Consider the following 19,229-nt stretch of genomic DNA (forward strand, 5'->3'; position numbering starts at 1 on the left):
AGTGCTGTTCTGTCATAAGAAACTAGAATAGGAAGGAAGAATGAGAAAGAAATAAAAAGAGAGCAAAGGGAAGCAATAGAATGGAAAGCAAATGCATGAAAATAAATGTAGGTTCAGTACATTTGTTAATTCATAGTGGTACTGAGTTTTCCTGGCAGATGGCTCCCAGAGCTGTGCATTTGTTATGCAGGGAAAGCATTCAGAGAGTGGGGGTTGGCAAGGTGTCAGAGAAAAGTAGTGTTAGGGCAGAATATTGCCAATTAGCTAAAGAAACAAGTATTTTTCAAATCAGTTGTCACAGCAAGCAACTTTCCTTACCCTACCCCTACCACTCAAAAAAATTCAAGCTCTCTAACTCCTTAGCTCAGGGGTGGGCAAAGTACAGGCCACGAGCTGTTTTAAGCCAGCCCACAAGCTCCAGCTGGGGAGCGGGGTCCAGGGCTTGCCCCGCTCCGGTGCTCCATTTGGGGGCCACATCACATGGCTTGGCCCTGCTCCAACACTCCAGCTAGGGCGCTGGATTGAGGGCCGCACCATGTGGCTCAGCCCTGCTCCAGCACCCCAGCCGGGGCGCTGGGTCGGGGGCCGCACCATGTGGCTCAGCCCTGTTCCAGCACTCCAGCTGGGTGTCAGGGCAGGGGCAGCACTACGTGGCTCCCGGAAGCAGCCGCATGGCCCCGCTCTAAAGGTTGGGCGCCACTCCGCACGTAGGAGCCGGAGAAGGGACATGGTTCCAGGAGCTGCTTGAGGTAAGCGCCGCTCAGAGCCTGCACCCAAGCCTCTCCCCATGCCCCAATCCTGATCCACCTCCCACTCTCTCAACCCCCTTGATCCCAGCCCAGAGCACCCTCCTGAACTCCAAACTTCTCAGCCTCAGCCCCACCCCAGAGCCCGCACCCCCAGCCGGAACCTGCACCCCTTCCCGCACCCCTGCCCCAGCCCTGATCCCCCTCCTGCCCTCTGAACCCCTCAGTCCCAGCCCAGAGCACCTTCCTACACCCCAAACTCATCTTCAGCCCCAACCCAGAGCCTGCACCCCCTCCCACACGTCTCCAACCCCAATTTTGTGAGCATTCATGGACTGACATACAATTTCTATTTCCCAATGTGGACCTCAGGCCAAAAAGTTTGCCCTCCCTTGCTTTAGCTAGTTTATCTGGAAATATCTAATGCTATAATAAAATGTTCTGTATAAGTTAAAACTAGTATGGTACCATATTTAAGGAAAAACACAACAATGCAACGTAACAGCAGTAATACTACGGTTTCTCACCTACTTATGAGTTAATCTCAAACGTTAAAGAACAAATAAAAATTAAAGGCAATCGCTAATTTGGACATTAGGGCTGAGGTTTTCAAAGCTGCCTAGATAATTTGGATGCCTAGCCACCACTAATTTTAATTGGATTTGGATGTCAAGATTCTTTAGGTGGCTTTGAAAATCTGAGACTAAATTTTCAGCCCTAAGTCAATTACTGTGAAGACAGAAAACTGGAAGATGAGATGGAATTTAATTCATTTCTGACTTCCTGTCTTTCCAAACTATCACTGCTGTGTTACTATTTACTATCAGTTCAGAAGGAGTATTGTTCCATGGATGACGCATTAACGTGAGCCCTCTTGAAAAGTGTTTTCTGTTGTCAGTATCCCCTAAGTAGCACAGAAGCCCACCAGTCCTGCAAGAATAAACACAGCAACATCCCAAGCTGTGAAGATGAGAGCAAACAAACATCAAACTTACACAAGGTACCATCCTTTTATCAAAGGGCTCTATATTTTGAAACAGCAGAGGACTTAAACTGATTATCAAACTGAGCACTCCAGAGGGCCAGATTCTCCTCAAGCTCAATTCCTTTGCCAGCTCACAAATGCACAGTTGAGATTTTATTAATGTTGCAAGTCATTTTTGTAATACTGGATAGAAAAAAAAATCACAAGACTTAAAAATAATGTGATTTTAAACAAGGGGGAAGCAATTTCTTGCTTAACTACTGTGCACTGCTATTTATTTCTACCAGTTAAAAGGATACTTCATGAGACACTGCAACACTTCTTAGACTTACCATTTAAAAATACTGACTCTCTTAGATACACATATATATATTTTTTTTTAAAGTGCACAATGGTAACTTCACACTAAGGACAACTTCACTAAAATGTTATTTTCCCTCCCCAAAATTGAGGCTGCAACATGAAAAGCAATAACTATGCTTCTGGGTGACATTACAAATTATATGTACATAATTTTGACTCTTTCTATGAACATATTTCGTTGATCCTTCCTTTCTATGCTGTGACTATTTTGCTCTTGTACATATGGAAACTTAAGGGAGACTCTGAGCATTTCAATGACATGGAATAGTGCAATGAACTACACAAGAACGTATCGGATCTATGTGTACCCAAGAGATGGGCAAGTTTGCAAGCACTTGTATGCCCTAATAGTCTTCTCTGCCCAACTGTGTTTTTTGGGAATAACACAAAGAGTAATCTATATGCACCTGTACTAAGTCAATCTTGTACATCTTATTAATGTAAAGACGACTTATTATGAGTTAGGTAAATAAGCTGGGATTTATTCTAAGAAAACATGTTTCTATAAGCAGTTACTTAGTAACACAAGAAAAACAAATCTGATGTTTCCCTGGGATGCACTATGACATCAAGCTATTTTTGACAATAAGAGGCACCACTACAACCAAACTTTTTGAACAGATGGATTTTTATTTGGAAGTTTGTCTCCCAGCTTCACATCTAACATATTTGCAAATATTTTAACACCTGCACTTTAAAAGGTCAGAACAGCAAAAGAGACCACAGAAAGAATTTATACCACTACAGCTATAATAAAAAGACCTTGCTCTAAATCTTTACACATTTTGAAAAAGGTCTCAGTTTTGCTTTTCTAGTTGCACCTCTTCAGCTTCAAAATCCATCTGTGGCCTAAATACTCAGTGAAGACATTCCAGCAGGTAAGACAGGTGAATTACTAAGTTCAACATTGGATGCCCCCAAGTTAAAGCCCACAACTAAGTGCAACTCATGTAGTTTAAAATGTAGTCTCTGAGACCCTCACCTTTAATATGGAGGTGCAGCCCATGGACACTATTGGTCTCATGCAATGTTCCATCTTGCTCCACAACCACTCCTACAGAGAAAACTTGACAATAGTCTATTATTTCATAACAGACTCTAATCTTGGAACACCTCCCCTTTCCTGTGCAAAAGTATCTTCCCTCTACTTAAACTCCACTTTTCACTTATCCTTCCATCACTAACTTCTTATGAACCTGTCTGTGCTAACACCTCTTCTAGATGACTGAATTTTATCTAGTTAAATCTGTTGTAAACTACTCAGGGCAGGAGCTTTTGCTGTGTCTGCAAAGTACAATGCAGACTATACCATCGTAATATAAACATTCAAAAGGTTATATACCCCAACTGATCTACTTTAGAAAAAGACCTCCAGGTTTATATAATGAATTTTAAAAAAGCTTACCACTTTGTCACATATTATGTTATTTAACATTATGTGGTCTTTTCCTGTCATCTCCACAACAGCAGATACATACTAATCCAGAGTTGGTGGGGGTTAATCAAAAATGCTAGTGACGAAGGTATTTTAGCATAAAAAGTCAAGCATAATTGAAATGGCTGGGGCTTGTTGCTAAAAGCTGCATAGTGTAGACAAGACTAAAACACAGCCTTGTCACTAAAAGTCAGCGTGTGTAAACGCTAAGTGCCGACAAAATACTTCCAGCCCCGTGAGCAGCATTTGCAGCTTGCATTGGCAAAACTTTTGTCTTTCGTGGGGGAGGAGGGGAACTTTTTTTAAGTACTCGTGAAATACAAAAGTTCTGTTGACAACACTGCAGTGTAGACAAGCCCTTGTTAACATCTATAATAACTTCCAACTTCACTCAAATAAAGAAGTGGAGAGAGATAATCTCTGTTTATCAAATTATGTGCATTTTTTTATTAATTGATTGTGCTACATTTCACTTTGCAGCACCCTCTCCTTTGAGTAGTTTCTCTGTTGGGGATTTATTTTTCAAGAAATACTTAACAGAACAACCAGGATTCAATCAGCATACAGGACAAGCATCAGCGCAATTCTCAAACTACAAATCTTTAAATCAGATTTAATTTCTCCATTGGCTGTAAACCAGCACTACATTATTGTTGTTTACTAATTCAAACTTTATTCATTCAATACAATTTTCAGTGTACATTATTTTTAGCATTTCATCAGTACTTTGATTTTATTCCAACAGATATTATGAAGAAACCTTAGACTAATCTAAATATTACATAAAACTGAATAAGGCTGCTATAAAGGTTGGTAGAGTTAAATTTTTACTTTTTTCCTTCTATTCGTTTAGAAAGTAATTCTTTTTTTTTCCTTTTAAATAAGTGACCTTCTCTATTCCCCCTTTCTCCCATTATACAGAGTCCAGCTATTTAGCTAACTTTTCAGAGTAATTTATGTGCAAATGATTGAAAATGTTTTTAAACATTTCATTTACAAGCTTCCAATGAGTTATAAACAATGAAGTTGTGATTTAAAAGTAACATATACCTTGTAAAACTCAAAGGAATAACTTCACTTAAAGGGACACTCAATCACATTTTTCTCAGGATTATTTTATCTATGCATCACAATGATAGCTAAGTTTACTATACAATTGAGATGAATATATTTCTTCCAGTTTGTTTTACTTTGTCCATGACAGTGCTTTGATATAATCAGTTTCACCATTTCCCTGTATAATCAGCTTCCCCTTCTGTGTGTGTGTTTATACACAAGAGAAAACATTTTTTTAAAGCACCAGTAAATTAACTATAAAACCAAGAAAACAGTTAGGGTGACTCAAACACAGGTGTAGTACCTGAAAATTTATTTCTTAAAAATGTATCTAGATTTCAAGTTGGTGTTCCTTTAAGTGTAAAATTTCCAAATTCTACACATTCAGACCCATTCCCTCAATTTTTTTGCCCACACTTCAAACTCTTCCCATTTCTATTCAGTACATATTATGAGGCATTTACCTCCAAAATTAATGGTGCTTGGATGTCTCAGACTCATTGGACAAGTTTCATGCAAAAGCCTCCAAAAATAATTCTCCTGCAGAACGCCCACCTCAGCGATTATATTACATCTACTGTGTGAGGCCAAAGCCCGGACATAGGAGAAGGCTCATATCCTGCTGTACAAAACAAAGTGTTAAAGACAAGAGATAAGAATGTAATAAGGGTAAGTCTTACATTTATAAATTATGTTTCATCGTGAAGGACTAATGCCCATTATGAACCAAACATACAGGTATCACTATTGAAATAGAGCAACTAACTGCTGGAATTGAACCCAGCTGCCTTCCTCCATTGAAAATGTTACAAAACATTTTAGCAGGTTTTAATTTTAAGCAAAAAATTCCTCTAGTTGACACTATAGTAGAATATTTTGATCTTCAGAACTTAATTACCCAAACTGAAATTCCACCAGGATACAGAACAAACACTGCTATTCACATGCCATCTTTTGATCTCATAAGCAGTTATGGCTTCCAGTTTTACATCTCATCTGAAACACAGCACCTTCAGCATGACAGTGCCCTCCATAGCCATGATGCATTTCAGATGAAGAGGTGAAGTGCCACCTACTGAGTCACCAACTGTACCTGTTTTCTCCTTGGAGGATTTCTATCCAAATATAGACCCATTTTGCAATCTAGGGTCTTAGGAGATCATATAGCCCAAGGTAATACAGCTGTCAACCACAACTGTGAGGAAATACATTCAGTAGGGCAAGATTCAGATGAGAAGTCTCATTCAGGTTCGTAACTGCTGGTACTAAGATGTGATGTAGATTATGCTGGGTGCTGGAATGCATTAAACTATGTTCTATAATCCATTTGCTGCACTTTAATTCATCTCACTCATTCATGTTAACAAAAGAATCAAGGTACTTCTATTTTAGGCAGGTTTTGAAGCAGAAGGTGGCAGATAACTTCAGTGTAGGGAATCAGGAGTGAACAAATCCATCAAAGCTTCCAAAATATCTTTTAGTTGACCATTAATTTATTAAAGCTTGTCAGACAGAGGATAAAAAGTTTACCAGATTTTCCTCTATGAGTTGTTTGATTCAAGTGATAGTCTCATGGACTTTCTGATAACATCTACATCCTAATAAAGTACTGGTTCCACTACAGAAACTGGATTAAGTTTCTGGAAATTTGTGGACTAAGTTTATTACAGAAATAAAACTTTAATGGGCTGATATGACACAAAAACAGAATGCATTAAATACATAAGTTTAAAGGAAAGACTTAAAATTTAACTTTTGTTTTAAAAACCTCAAAATTTATATTCTAAAGAAGAGATTTACATTACATACTAGTAAACTGGGCTATTGACTAAGATTGGAGGAACTGAGTTATTTTATCTGAAAAATATTTTTACTATGAACAATAAATTTATTTCCCTGCCATACTGGATTACTTTTCTGACAGAGGACTGGACAGAATGGTCAGTCAGTCCTCTGCACTTCTGTCAAGTCCAGATCACCTCATATTCCTCTCTCCCACCTGAAGACCAATTATATATAACTACCTGCCTGGCTGAGGCCTGTTTGGAGCACATCAGTGACAATTACTACATCAACCTGAAGATGTGACCACTGAGCAAAGCAAGGTACTTCAACCTGTACCAGGGTCAAACAAGTCCATCCCCAAAGACCGAAACTAGTTACCATACATGGTAAAAACCATGATCATCAAGCCTCTGGCATTTTTCTGAATTTAAAAAATCCTGAATAAAAGTTTTGCCCGATAGCAAAGTCTCATTTTACTAACACTGTATTATGAGTTAAAGGGAATTATTGGTTTAGATATAAAAAGTACAACACAACAGCATGTATCAGAACTGGTTGCAGCTGCATGCTTCTTAGTTCAAAGCAGTAAAAAACATTAGGCCATGGCTACACTGGCACTTTACAGCGCTGCAACTTTCGCGCTCAGGGGTGTGAAAAAACACCCCCCTGAGCGCTGCAAGACACAGCGCTGTAAAGCCTCAGTGTAACCAGTGCCGCAGCGCTGGGAGCACGGCTCCCAGTGCTGCAAGCTACACCCGTAAGGGATGTGGTTTACGTGCAGCGCTGGGAGAGCTCTCTCCCAGCGCTGGTGCTCCGACTACACTCACACTTCAAAGCGCTGGAAATTTCAAGTGTAGCCATACCCTTAGTTTCCTATAAGACTTCACTTTTTTCTTATGCTTCACTAGTCCATGTACATTTTAAATATGGTCTATTTCCAAAGACACCTACTTAGTTAATTACGCTCAAATAGAATGCTGTGAGAAGCCAGCCACGAAAGTAGAATGAATAAAAGACTATATTAATACAACATTATGGTTGAGATTTTTGAATATACTATTCTGAAAATATTAAATTATGGCTTCCTCAGTAAGAGAAATGCAGCCTCCTTGTGCCTATGGACTATTCGGCCATGTATCCTATTGCGCTCTGCACAGCACAAGGTGAATCATAGGAGATGCCTGTTTACCAGGACGGGGCTAGAATACTGGCACCTGAACCTTCCATAGCAGTTGAGCCAAGCGGATTTGAGGAGCAGGCAGTGACAGCACTACGAGCCTTGGGGATAGCATGGAGCGAGATGGGAGAGAAAGCCAAGATAAAAATAAGGAAAAACACAGCAGGGTCAGGGACAACACAGAGTTAAAAAATAGAGTGACAGAAGCCAGAGAGAAAAGTGGCAGAGAATGAAAAGCTGACACAGACACCTCCCTGAAAAGGTAAGTGTGGCTTCTGCATAGCCTTGTTCCTGCACTGAGAGGAATAAACAGATCGAATCCTGACACAGTCACCATTTGTTTATAGGAAAAATGAAGTATTTAATCTGTCAGACTACTCCTCACATGGTAGTAAAACAGCTCCAGATGACTTTCAGAGGCACTGGGCACCCGCAGCTCCCTGTGAAACCAATGGGATTTACTGATGCACACCACTTCCAGAAAGTCACAACTAATGTTTCACTTTTCCAATAACAGCTATAAACCTATGAAGGAGATTGGTTTTCAATATTAAACATTAAACACACTACACTCTTGATAAATACCTATTTCACCCACTCGACCACAAACAACAGACACTGTACTCAGCTTGTCAGTTGGTAAAAGTTCAGTCATGGTAGATCTATCCTCGAACAAGGGCTTGCTTTCACTGCTACAGTTAACAAGTTACTCTACTCAAGCTAACCTAGCTCAAGAGCGGACACACTGTGAACCACATTGCATCGAACTACAGAGAGCAAATAGATTTGCAGAGTGAGAGGATTAGCAGATAATGAATTATACTAACTCCAGCTGTAGCCTGTAGCTGCATCCTCACTGCATTACTAGCTCAAACATCAGCAGCTCTTGAGCGTCAACCCTAATGGGCCAGCTAGCTCAAGCAAAGCACGACTTAACTCAAACTAGAGATGTGTGTATGGAGAGGAGTCAGGTTAAGGGTGACCTGAGTTATACCTTGAGTTAACACTGTAGTGAAGCCCTGAAATTAGTTTGATGGCGCTAACTACACGTATATCTATGTTACAATCAAAGATGTAATTGCAGTGCATTCAGACATACCCGAGCTACCTTTAATCTAGCTAGCGCTGATACCAATAGCAGTGAATAGGCAGCACAGGCTTCAGTGTGGGCTAGACACCCAAGTGCATACCTAGATTTATAGATGGGCAGGTAGGCCTCACTGAATCCCATGCTGCCATTGCTTCACTGCTACTGGCACCTGTGCAAGCTAGATTAAAGCTAGCACAGTATGTCTAATCACACAATCCAAATGCAGTGTAGACATCTCCTATGTGCTCATAGGCTGTGTCCATTGTAGGACTGAGACTATGCTAGCTGCTTTTCTAGGATGAAAACTTGAAAAAGACATCACATACCTTCTGAAATTTTTATATGTGCTACAGTTTCAATACCAAATATCACTATAACTGAACAAAGTAAGCAACAATTATTTCTCTATCTGATCAGTCTGTTTACTTTGTACCATTTACTTCATTACGTACAGTCAGGTCCCACCTCTTCCCACCCAACTAAGTCAGTTTCCCCACTACTGGAAAGCCCAACTCCTACAAATATATATTTTTTAAATATTCAGAATATACTATTTAAGAAATGCTGCATCAGAAACTGGATATTTTAAATTAGCTAATCACAAAAATTCAGGTTGGCTGGCTCTCTAAACAAAATCACTGTTAGCACTGCTTCCCTGACCAATGTGAAGTTCTTGAGTTTCCCACGTTAACTGTTTATATAACCAAGTACATATTCCGGGGGGTTGGGGAGGAATGGATGCAGAGTTTATCTACAGCATGGTTTTACAGCACACCTATAAAAATCCCTGTGCAGGAAATTTTTATGCCTTCTACATTTCCCTGCCTAAGACCACAGAACAGCAATAATCAGCAAATGCTTGAGAAGTTCCCTGTTTGTCTCTGATCTCTTTGGGCTTACAGTCCAGCCTCAGGTTGGCTGCTCTTGCATAAGGGTCTCCAGCTTCCCATCATACAAAAAGAACTCTCATGAAAGACAGCCAAGGTTCTAATGACCAAAGTATCAACAGTGTAACTGAAATTTCTTCCTCTCCATTCCCCTTTTTAGATTAAAAATCTCATTTCTTCTGCTGCCCATCAGACAGGGAGTCTAACTCAGTGGTTCTCAATCAGGGCTCCAGGGCCCACTACGGGGCCGCGAGCAAGTTTCAGGGGATCCACCAGGCTGGGCTGGCATTAGACTTGCTGGGACCCAGGGCAGAAAGCCAAAGCCCCACTGCCTGGGGCTAAAGCCGAAGCCTGAGCAACTTAGCTTCACAGGGCCCCCTGTGGCATGGGGCCCCAAGGCAACTGCCCTGCTTGAGCAGCAAAGAGTCCTGTGGCACCTTATAGACTAACAGACATTTTGGAGCATGAGCTTTCATGGGTGAATACCCACTTCGTCAGATGCATGCCCTGCTTGCTATCCCCTAACGCTGGCCCTCGCCTTTATATGCAGAAAAACAGTTGTTATGGCACAGATGGATCGTGGAATTTTTATAGCATGTTGGGGGGGGTCTCAGAAAGAAAAAGGTTAAGAGCTTCTGTTCTAACTCTCACTTTTCATTCTTTCTTGATTTCTGGAATTTTCCACTGGTGCCAGAAGCTCCACCTAGTGGGTGTGTACACTAACTGCATAGTTTGAACAGGAATTAATTATTTCCTTACCAACAGCTACTAAGCATATGTAATGTTGATAATGTTCATGTTTTAGTTAACTGTGCAACATGGCCAAATTTTCATTTATTTGGGAACCGTAACTTTGAATTTGCTGACTGGTGTTTAAAATCTGAACTAAAATGTCACATTAATTTAGGTTTCTTGTTGCTAATCTATTTATTTGACCATGCAAACATTTAAATAGGTCGATTCCTGCTTTGTGTTTTTGATGTGCCTTAGAAACTAATACCAAAAGTTGTCTGGTCTGTACAGCACAATATAATTAAGTGTACAGGATGTCTAAATTAGAGGCACCAATGGCCAAAAAGGTAGGCCACCACACCTAGTACCCCCTTTAAAATGAGCATTTGAAATTGCCACGGGTATTTATATATACATACTCACACACAAACACACACACATACCAATAGCTGCAGTGAAATCAATATGTACTGCACATGCTCATTATGCCATTCTCACTTGTCCATGGCTATTTCTTAAAGACTTTTTTGTTCAATGTAATAAAGCCTCAAAAGGGGTCATGATTTTCTTATACCATGATATACAGTTCAATGAGTGGAAAGAAAGGCTAAATGAATATTCCTCAAGATTTCAAAAGTAATTTTCCTCCGGGATGAAACTAAATATGAAAAATTCCAGAGCAAAATATATTGTTGGAAGCTTAATCACATGTAGGGCCACTACCAAATTCATGGTCCATTTTGGTCAATTTCATGGTCATATGATTTATAAACAAACAAATTTCATTATTTCAGATATTTAAATCTGAAATTTCACAGAGTTGTAATTGCAGGGATCCTGGCCTAAAAAGGTGTGTGTGTGTATGTGGGTGGGGGGGTGTTTGCCAGTTTATTGTAGGAGGAGCTGCGCTACCCTTACTTCTGCACTGCTGCTCATGGCTGCGCTGCCTTCATAGCTGAGCTGTTGGAGAGCAGCAGCTGCTGGCCAGAGGCCCAGCTCTGAAGACAGAGCCATCACCAGCAGCAGTACAGAAAGGATGGCATAGTATGGTATTGCCACGCTTACTTCTGCGCTGTTGCTGGCGGGGTGCTGCCTTCAGAGCTGGGTGCAGAACCAACAGCCATCACACTCTATCTGCCCAGCTCTGAAGTCGGCGCAGAAGTAAGGTGGCAATACCACGATTCTCCTAAAATAATCTTGTGAACCCCTGCAACTCCCTTTTGGTCAGAACCCTGAATTTGAGAAATGCTGGTCTCCCCCGTGAAATCTGTATAGCATAGGGTAAAAGCACACAAAAGACCAGATTTCACGGTCCATGATGCATTTTTCATGGCTGTGAATTTGGTAGGGTCCTAACCATGTGGAATCCTGAAGTGCTCTGACTTGCTGTTTGGAGCATTCCAAGAAGTATTCTGACACTTGGTAAGAATCTAAAGAGCTTACAAAGAGACATTTATTACTGCACAAAGTGAAACAGAAGTCTTTCTAAATTTAAAATACAGAAACAAAACATGTAAGCTGTATACAGGTGATCTGATGTGCCAAATCAGTAACACACATTGCTGGGGTGTGCGGGTGAATGATGAGTAGCAAAGCACTGCACAAGTGTGCATATATTGATATGCACTCCGGAACATGTTACAATCTACTCCAGTGGTTCTCAAACTGGACATGACTCAATTTTAATGGGGTCGCAAGGGTTGACTTTAAATTTGTTGAGGCCCGGCCCCCAAGTTGAAGCTCCAAGGGGCATGGTGGGGCTCAGGTTACAGGTCCCTGGCCTGAGACTTAAGACCTTGGGTTTTGAATTTGGTCCCTCTGCCCAGGGCCGGTTTTGGCTCTGGCCCTCCCACCTGGGTCGGCGGGGCTCCAGCCGGCTTCAGTCCCCCGTTCCTGGGGTCATGTAGTAATTTTTGTTGTCAGAAGAGGGTCGCAGTGCAATGAAGTTTGAGAATCCCTGATCTAGTCAATACCCCAGCCAGTGTGTGATATACTCCTCAGATAGTGGAGGTATTGTATATTAAATTGATAAGACACTAGCCAGTTGGCTAGAGCTTAGCTAACAGGCTATTTTTACATTTTAACTGGTTAAATAAGTAACAATTAATTCAGCTTTTTCTCCCCCCACCCCCAATCCCCATATGTATGCCAAACAAAAATGTAACTAGTCTGTGGGGTTGGACAAGACCTTATAAACTGACTCCTCTCTCCACATATTCTTATCTTTCTTCCCTTTTGTACCGAGACAATTCCCAAGCACTCCAACTCCCTGACTAGATTCCAGCACTAATCCACCTCAGCTGCTGTCTTTGGGCTGGCTCATGGACCTTTGATATTCACAAGACTTCATGGTTGGAGCAGTGGGAATCAAAAACCATACAACACAGTTTTTAGGTATTTAGAGAAAAGCATTTTAAAACTTTTCTCTAAGTAACCAAGAGACTTGTTTTAAGGCGCTTTTTCGTCTTTCTTGCTGTTACTGATCCACATCAATACCAAAAAATGTTAATTGGCTCCACTGCAGCAGCAAAGAACTGCTAGCTCTGGAGTCATGTCAGGAATCAAGCAGCTTCAACAGAACAGGTAAAACTGGGTAAAGGCAAGAGAACAGCTGGAAGTCAGGGGACTGAAGGACAGGAGAACAGCTGAAACAGAACTGAAAGGCCTTGGCTAAAAGCATGCCCCCCATATTTAAAATGATTGGCCCAATGAGGTAAAACCACCCACTGAGTGTGTTAACTTTCAATGGTTGAGATAGTTGGAGGGGTTTTATTTTTATTTTTTTAAATAATTAAAGTTTTAAACATTACCTTACTAGTATTTTATCTTAAAAATACATATTTTGCCAGCTGATCCATTCAATCAAGAACGTATAAAGCCCATTGTGTGCACTGGAACACAATTACACAAGTTTAGAACCCAACAGCCAAAATCAGTTTTCTTCCAAACCACTTTTAATGCCAAGTTTTTTTTTTTAAACTAAGGATATAAATGGTGTAACTGACAGTGAATCACTGCAGAAGAATATGGCATTTGTTCCACTCTTATTTAAAACCAAAAAATGTCACACACCCAAAAAATTCCAATGTATGTGAGGTTAAAATGACGCCCTCCAAAAGTGGGCCTCACATTTGGGCTTCCAATCTCAATTGTAATGCAGGTGTCAACAATATACATTTTTTTCTGAAAACATATGGCCTTTGGGCAGGTAAAAAACAAACTGGTTTCCTTAATCTGATCTCCAGAACATCTTTAGATATTTTATGTCAAGATGAAGATTCTCTTCTAAGTCCAGAATGAACATTTCCCCAAAAGGGTGGGTTTTTTACATCATGTTAGTCCAGTCAAGTTAGACTTTATCTAAACACAAAAGTTGTACCCCTTTACCTATATTGGTATCGTTAAAGTGGTACAACCATCCATACTAGTGTGGACAGTTAGTTTATGTCTACACTGCAGAGCCTATGTTGGCATATTCCCCTAGTGCATAGTATATACAGACAGGAGTTTTTCTGTTTCTGTGGGAACACCATCTCTCCAGACAATGTCAGGTACATCAACAGAAGCACTCTTCCATTGATATACCTGTGTCCATGCTGGGGATTTTATAAGCATAACTATGTTGATCGGGGTCATGGTTCTCTCATACCCCTGACCAATGTAGCTGTGCTGATATAATATAAGTGTGGATCATGCCTTAGGCCTTGTCCATACATAAAACTTTGGTCAACACAGCTATGGCCATCCACTCCCCTGACTGACATAGTTATGCCAGCCTAACCCCGAATGTAGACACACATAGGTCAGCGGAAGAATGCTTCCATCAACATATACCTACCATCACTCAGGAAGGTGAAGTTCCTACAGGAGCAGAAAAATCCCTTCTGTTACTGTAGCCTGTATCAACTGGGTCACAGCAGCATACCTATGGCACTGTGGCTATGCCACTGTAGCGCAAACATGGCCATATACCTGTATAAATGCGCTTATATTTATATAGCTTATCTTTCCTGAACAGGAAAAAGTTATACCAATATAAATATACATATACCAGTATAACTGTGTCCATGTTAGGGGTTGTACTAGTATAACTAGCAGTCAGGAGGAAAAAAAAAAAATCACACCTGACAATTATACAAGTACAAAATCTATATGTAGACAGGCCCTAGTTTAATATGATTTAAAAGCCCTAATGCTTGTTAAGATGTAGGCTAACATGTTTGAAAGCTGAAAGGCCAACTAACTTGTCTTCAAACATATTCGCCTGCATCTTAATGAGCATTAAGAGGGCTCAGCACAACTGAAATGCCAACTCAACTGAGCTAACAAACAGGGCACAAGTATCCTAAGGGGCCAGTGACTACCAAAGGACATCTCTGGGTAGAGCACATAATAGATGAACAATTTAAATCAAATAGCTATTCACTACATCTCTCTTTTTTGGGATTTGATTTAAAGTATATGTCCTAAAGACTTCAGATCCTGATGAGGATGATCATAGTCTAATCTTGATTTGTTCTCTCTTGCAACCTTTGTGCACAAATATTAATGTGAAGATAATTTCCTATTTTATTAATACATATAAATTGCTAATCTGACTGCTACAGTTTGTTCATTTAGAGCTGCTCCAATATAAGTACGTTAGAGTCTTTACTTCTCATGTCTTTTCTCCTACCCAAATATTTATTCCAATTTCTTCCTTTACACTAATCAAGCCAGATGTCACCTTCCCCATTAAAAACAATAGTCATATAAAATTTATGGTTTAGGCTGTGTACACATTATCTTAATTCTGACAATGCGCATGTCGCTGAGATACGGCTATGCATGTCAGAAGTATTGCTTTATAACATTTTTAATAGTAATTATCAAAGGTTGCAGTTATTCTCATGTAATAAAGCTGGGGGAATAGCCATCCCTTATTCATGTTGGTTGGTGTATGTTGGAAGCACAGCTTACCTTGCACAGAGAGGGCTTATATATGCACTTATTTAGAAATCTAGCTGGCGTTCCCCTTCTAATTTAGGAGTCAGTTAATAAAGTGGAGAGTCTAGCACAGTATAATATCACTGAATTACTTCTATGCTCAATTAAAATGCTCTTTTAAGGCACCATTGTAAGTTAATGCAAAATATGAGAGTTGGCATCTTCTGACAATTGGTACCTTTAGTCCTGCATACAGTGAAACACTTCTGTTATTTGTGTCTCCCTGGATATCACATATAGTAACTTTACCCATTTTGTTAGCATGCTCATGACCTGCTGAAGTTTAATGCTGCAGAGCACGCTTTTCAAAAGAAACCTAGACGTTCTTCTAAAATAGGGCTCTTGGCCCCAAACATATTGAGTACGACCACATTCTGTTCTTAATCTACATGCCCTTTTTCTTAGAGGAAATACAAGCCACTTTTCATATTTTCCTCACACATATTCAAAACACTATCTCCCAACATTTAAAACAAATGCTCTTACATTAATTTTTTTTTTAAATTCTAGTAGCTTCATCCAATACACATTTAGGCATTAAAGGTAAATTTAGGCATTATGGGGGAAAAAAATTCAAGTTGTTTTCAATAGTTCACTCTCATGTCCCCAGGACTTGGAGTTATAAATGTGAGTCAGTATTTGAAACACTGGATACTAAACAGTTAACTGTTTCAGACATGAAAGCAAGATTGCAATAGCTTCTTAAAGCTGACTGTAAACTTTGAAGTGGTTAAACATGTCAATTACTGTTAAATGCTGAAAAGCCAAATGTAAAAATAAATAAAAATTACTGTGGACAGGTCAAAATCACTTTTAGCAAAGAAGTTAAAACCTGTATAAAGCGTAATAAATTCACAAGTATAAACAATCTTAATATTCTGCTTAAATATTTCTATGTAGGAACATGTTATCAACTGTGTATCAAAAAGACAGCTCCATTCTAAGGCTTATCTTCATGTATACTGGAAGCATCTTCAGCAAAGATTTAACAACCATGTTACAATGAATCAGCCTCAAGTGGCAATTTTTAGTAGCAACAGAATGTTTCTTTCCATTTCTGTATAATACTTCAACTTCACTACATATTGTAAGGAAGATATTGGTTGGATTTGGTAATCGCTATCCAACATCTGTAAATATATATTACAAACTGTACAAGGCATTAACTGATCAATTTTGTTTTGTTTTAAAAGCAACTGGTTTTAAGGGGATGGTTCATTTTCCTCATCCGGACGGATGGTAACTGTGATATGAAACCTTGGTAAATCTTCATAGCTGCGACAGTTATCGTTTTCCTCAAGTGAAAGTTCAGTTTTTCCAAATAGTCCAGCTAAGACCCAGATTACTTGAATGGCACTGCTGCTACCAGGGAGCCAGGCAATTCAATCTGAATGTATTTAAGAAGACCATACTGTGCTGCACAAGTAGTGACAATACTTCTTCATCTAAACACCTCCCTTCCGCCCCATCAACGTTCAAATATTAACAAACAAAGTTAATGGAAACATCATGGCATAAACTAAGGAAAGTTCTGTCATATTTTTCTAAAAGATGCCAAAGTTCTTAAGTCTGTCAAATATTTTAGTTAAAACCAAGATCATAAGTCAAAATAATAGAAGAATCCCAGTGGTCCAAGCAAAGCATAGCTTACTCAGGCTACAGATAAAGCACTCAATGCTTTAGTAATGCACCATTTTTAAAGTTTCTACATCACTACTGCCATGCATTCAGAATGTGTGAAAAAGCCATGCAAGTTTATAAAGCAGATGGCACCACAAGCCACAATCAAGTTTTCATACAATTATTACATTCTCCATGGAGGTCCATGTACAGCCTTGCAAAAGAGACAAAAGTCATCCACATGCGCTACTTTTCTCATTTTTCCATTTAATCAGTGTGATTTCCGAACACAAGTATTCTGTCAACTTCAAAAGTGATCTCAGATCATTATAGTGGCAGAGAGCTGATCAAGCCCTATGAACTGAGTGAAAGTACATAGTAGTAGTATCGGGAATGGCACTGAGAATTTGATGCCAAGAACACAATTTGGTCACTGTAGTTCCAAAGAACATATTGAAGTGATCAGATTTTTCTCTAAATCACTGCTCTATTCACTAAATCCTTTACTATGCTGCTGTCAGCTCATAAGAGCAACTGAGCACTTAGTGATAGGCCCATTTTCCCAGGTCTGTAGAAGGCGCTGTGTGGCAGCTCCTCTCTATGCATCTGGGGCCCTTCCCCCTCTCTGCAGCAACCTTACCCAGTACAGAGAATGCGCCCCCTACTGACTTGAACACTCATCTCTCCTTTCCACCGAATTGACTGCGGTGCATTTTGGGTGGGAGCTGGTATTTTTCTTCCATGGCCATAAACCAGATGCACAATATAGCTTTAATCCAACCCCAAAACATACAAAAATGGGAGTCACATTCATGTTGGTGCTCTTTTTTTTTTCTTAAAATCCACTTAGACTGCAAATACGAACGAAAAGCAACATGATGGGGTGGGTGACGAGGGTGCAACCTACGAACGGCAGAGGCAGTAAGCAACATTTTGTGGCTTAATTTCTCCTGCCTTTGTCTGAGTATGGGTTACAGTAGCTATGACCCGGGATGGGGAGAGGAAGAGGAGGGTTAGTAGCTGGGTGAATGTTACTCCAGCCTGCAGCCACTGATCTGCTCAGGGGACCAGTTATGAATCGCGCCTTTTCCAGCAGACAGACACCCTAGCTAGTGGGGGTAGGCTGCTCTAGTCTCCATTCATTGCACCGCAGCCAGCACTGCTTTCCGGCCACTCTCCAGCGCCAACTCTGCCATTAGGGACCTTCACCAGGCAGGCGGCATGTTAAAAGACAGCTCTGAGATGCTAGAGGTGATGGATCCACACATTCACTGATCCATCTCATCCGCTTCACCCCACCATCCACCGCCGCCAGTGCAGAGCGTGCAATGAAAGCCACCCTCGAGGCACATCCATGTGCAACCCCTGCCGCCGGGGGTGAGGAGGGACTGAGGGAGGAGGCTGGGGCTGTATCTGCCGTGCGGGCCCCGGCAAGGGAGAGGGGAAGCCGGTAGCGGTCCCTGCAGCCGGTTCAGGCGGGAGAACGGGCCAGAGCACAGAGAAAGAACTGGTCTCTTCGGTGCATGCAAGTCTTTGCCACATGTGTGCAGCTGCGGAGAGGGGTGGGAGCTGCGCGCAAACTCCGCAGCCCCTGCCTGCAGCGGGCATCGCGTTGGACACTGCACTGTGCGGGGCCGTCACGGGGCTCCTGCCCAGCGGCCGAGGAGAGGGCTGCACGGGGCTCTGCCCCGGTGCTTACGGGGAAAGGCAGCTGCACCGATCGGGGGGTGGGGATTGCCGCCTCCCGGCTCGGACCCGCGGACTCACCTACCTGCCTGGGGCTCTCCTCAGCAGAGGAGGGCAGGCGCTCCCCCGGCACCTCTGGCTGGGGGTGGGGATGCGCGGAGCTGCCTCCCTGGCGCCGCCCGGGTCCCTGGGCGGGCGGAGCGGAGCCGGCGGCGGCGCGGGGGAGACAAAGGGGGCTGGATGGCGGGGGGGTGAGTGTGTGTGGGGGTGGCCTATGGTGAGCAGGTCCCGGGAGGAGGGGGCGGTGGCGGCTCCACGGCGCTTGGTCCCCGGAGGGGGGGTGTCAGGCTCCGGGCCAGGGGGGGGCTCCCTGGGCGCCCTGCAGACAATACAGCCGGGTCCCTCCTGCCCAGAACCTGCCCTGGCCAAGATGGCGGCCGAGAAAGAGCGGAAGTGACGCGAGACTCTCATTAGCATACGGGACTCATTGTCCAGCGGGAGGGGAGGGGGCCGCGCCCCGGGGGGGGAGGGGGCCTGAGCCCCAATGGGGCCCTGTTCGCCTAGACCCCATTCCACTTCGGGGTGCGGGTCCTTTAAGGGAAGGGGGAGGGGAATCAGGTTACATAACCCTGCCGATGGCGGGGGCTCTCGCGAGAGGGGGAACCGGCGGCGGGATCTGCC

General features: G+C 41.9%; 1 protein-coding gene across 8 annotated transcripts in view; it reads right to left on the reverse strand.

Moving 5' to 3' along the window:
* Positions 1 to 18,979, reverse strand: part of ADNP (activity dependent neuroprotector homeobox) — a 44,610-nt gene extending 25,631 nt beyond the window's left edge. Inside the window, exons 1-3 of one of the 8 annotated variants that reach the window (XM_050918095.1) lie at positions 18,634 to 18,979; positions 5,050 to 5,204; positions 3,077 to 3,148 (exon numbers count right to left, since the gene is read on the reverse strand). In XM_050918095.1, the coding sequence (XP_050774052.1) occupies positions 3,077 to 3,148; positions 5,050 to 5,086 (109 nt within the window). In that variant the 5' untranslated portion in view covers positions 5,087 to 5,204; positions 18,634 to 18,979. Of the gene's footprint in view, positions 1 to 3,076; positions 3,149 to 5,049; positions 5,208 to 13,093; positions 13,116 to 18,629 lie in introns of those variants that run through there. The other 7 variants (XM_050918093.1, XM_050918097.1, XM_050918094.1 and 4 more) reach the window with 7 other exon arrangements.
* Positions 18,980 to 19,229: the final 250 nt, after the last annotated feature.

This window comes from Gopherus flavomarginatus, chromosome 11 (assembly GCF_025201925.1).
Source record: "Gopherus flavomarginatus isolate rGopFla2 chromosome 11, rGopFla2.mat.asm, whole genome shotgun sequence".
In the NCBI taxonomy this organism is placed as follows: domain Eukaryota; kingdom Metazoa; phylum Chordata; order Testudines; family Testudinidae; genus Gopherus; species Gopherus flavomarginatus.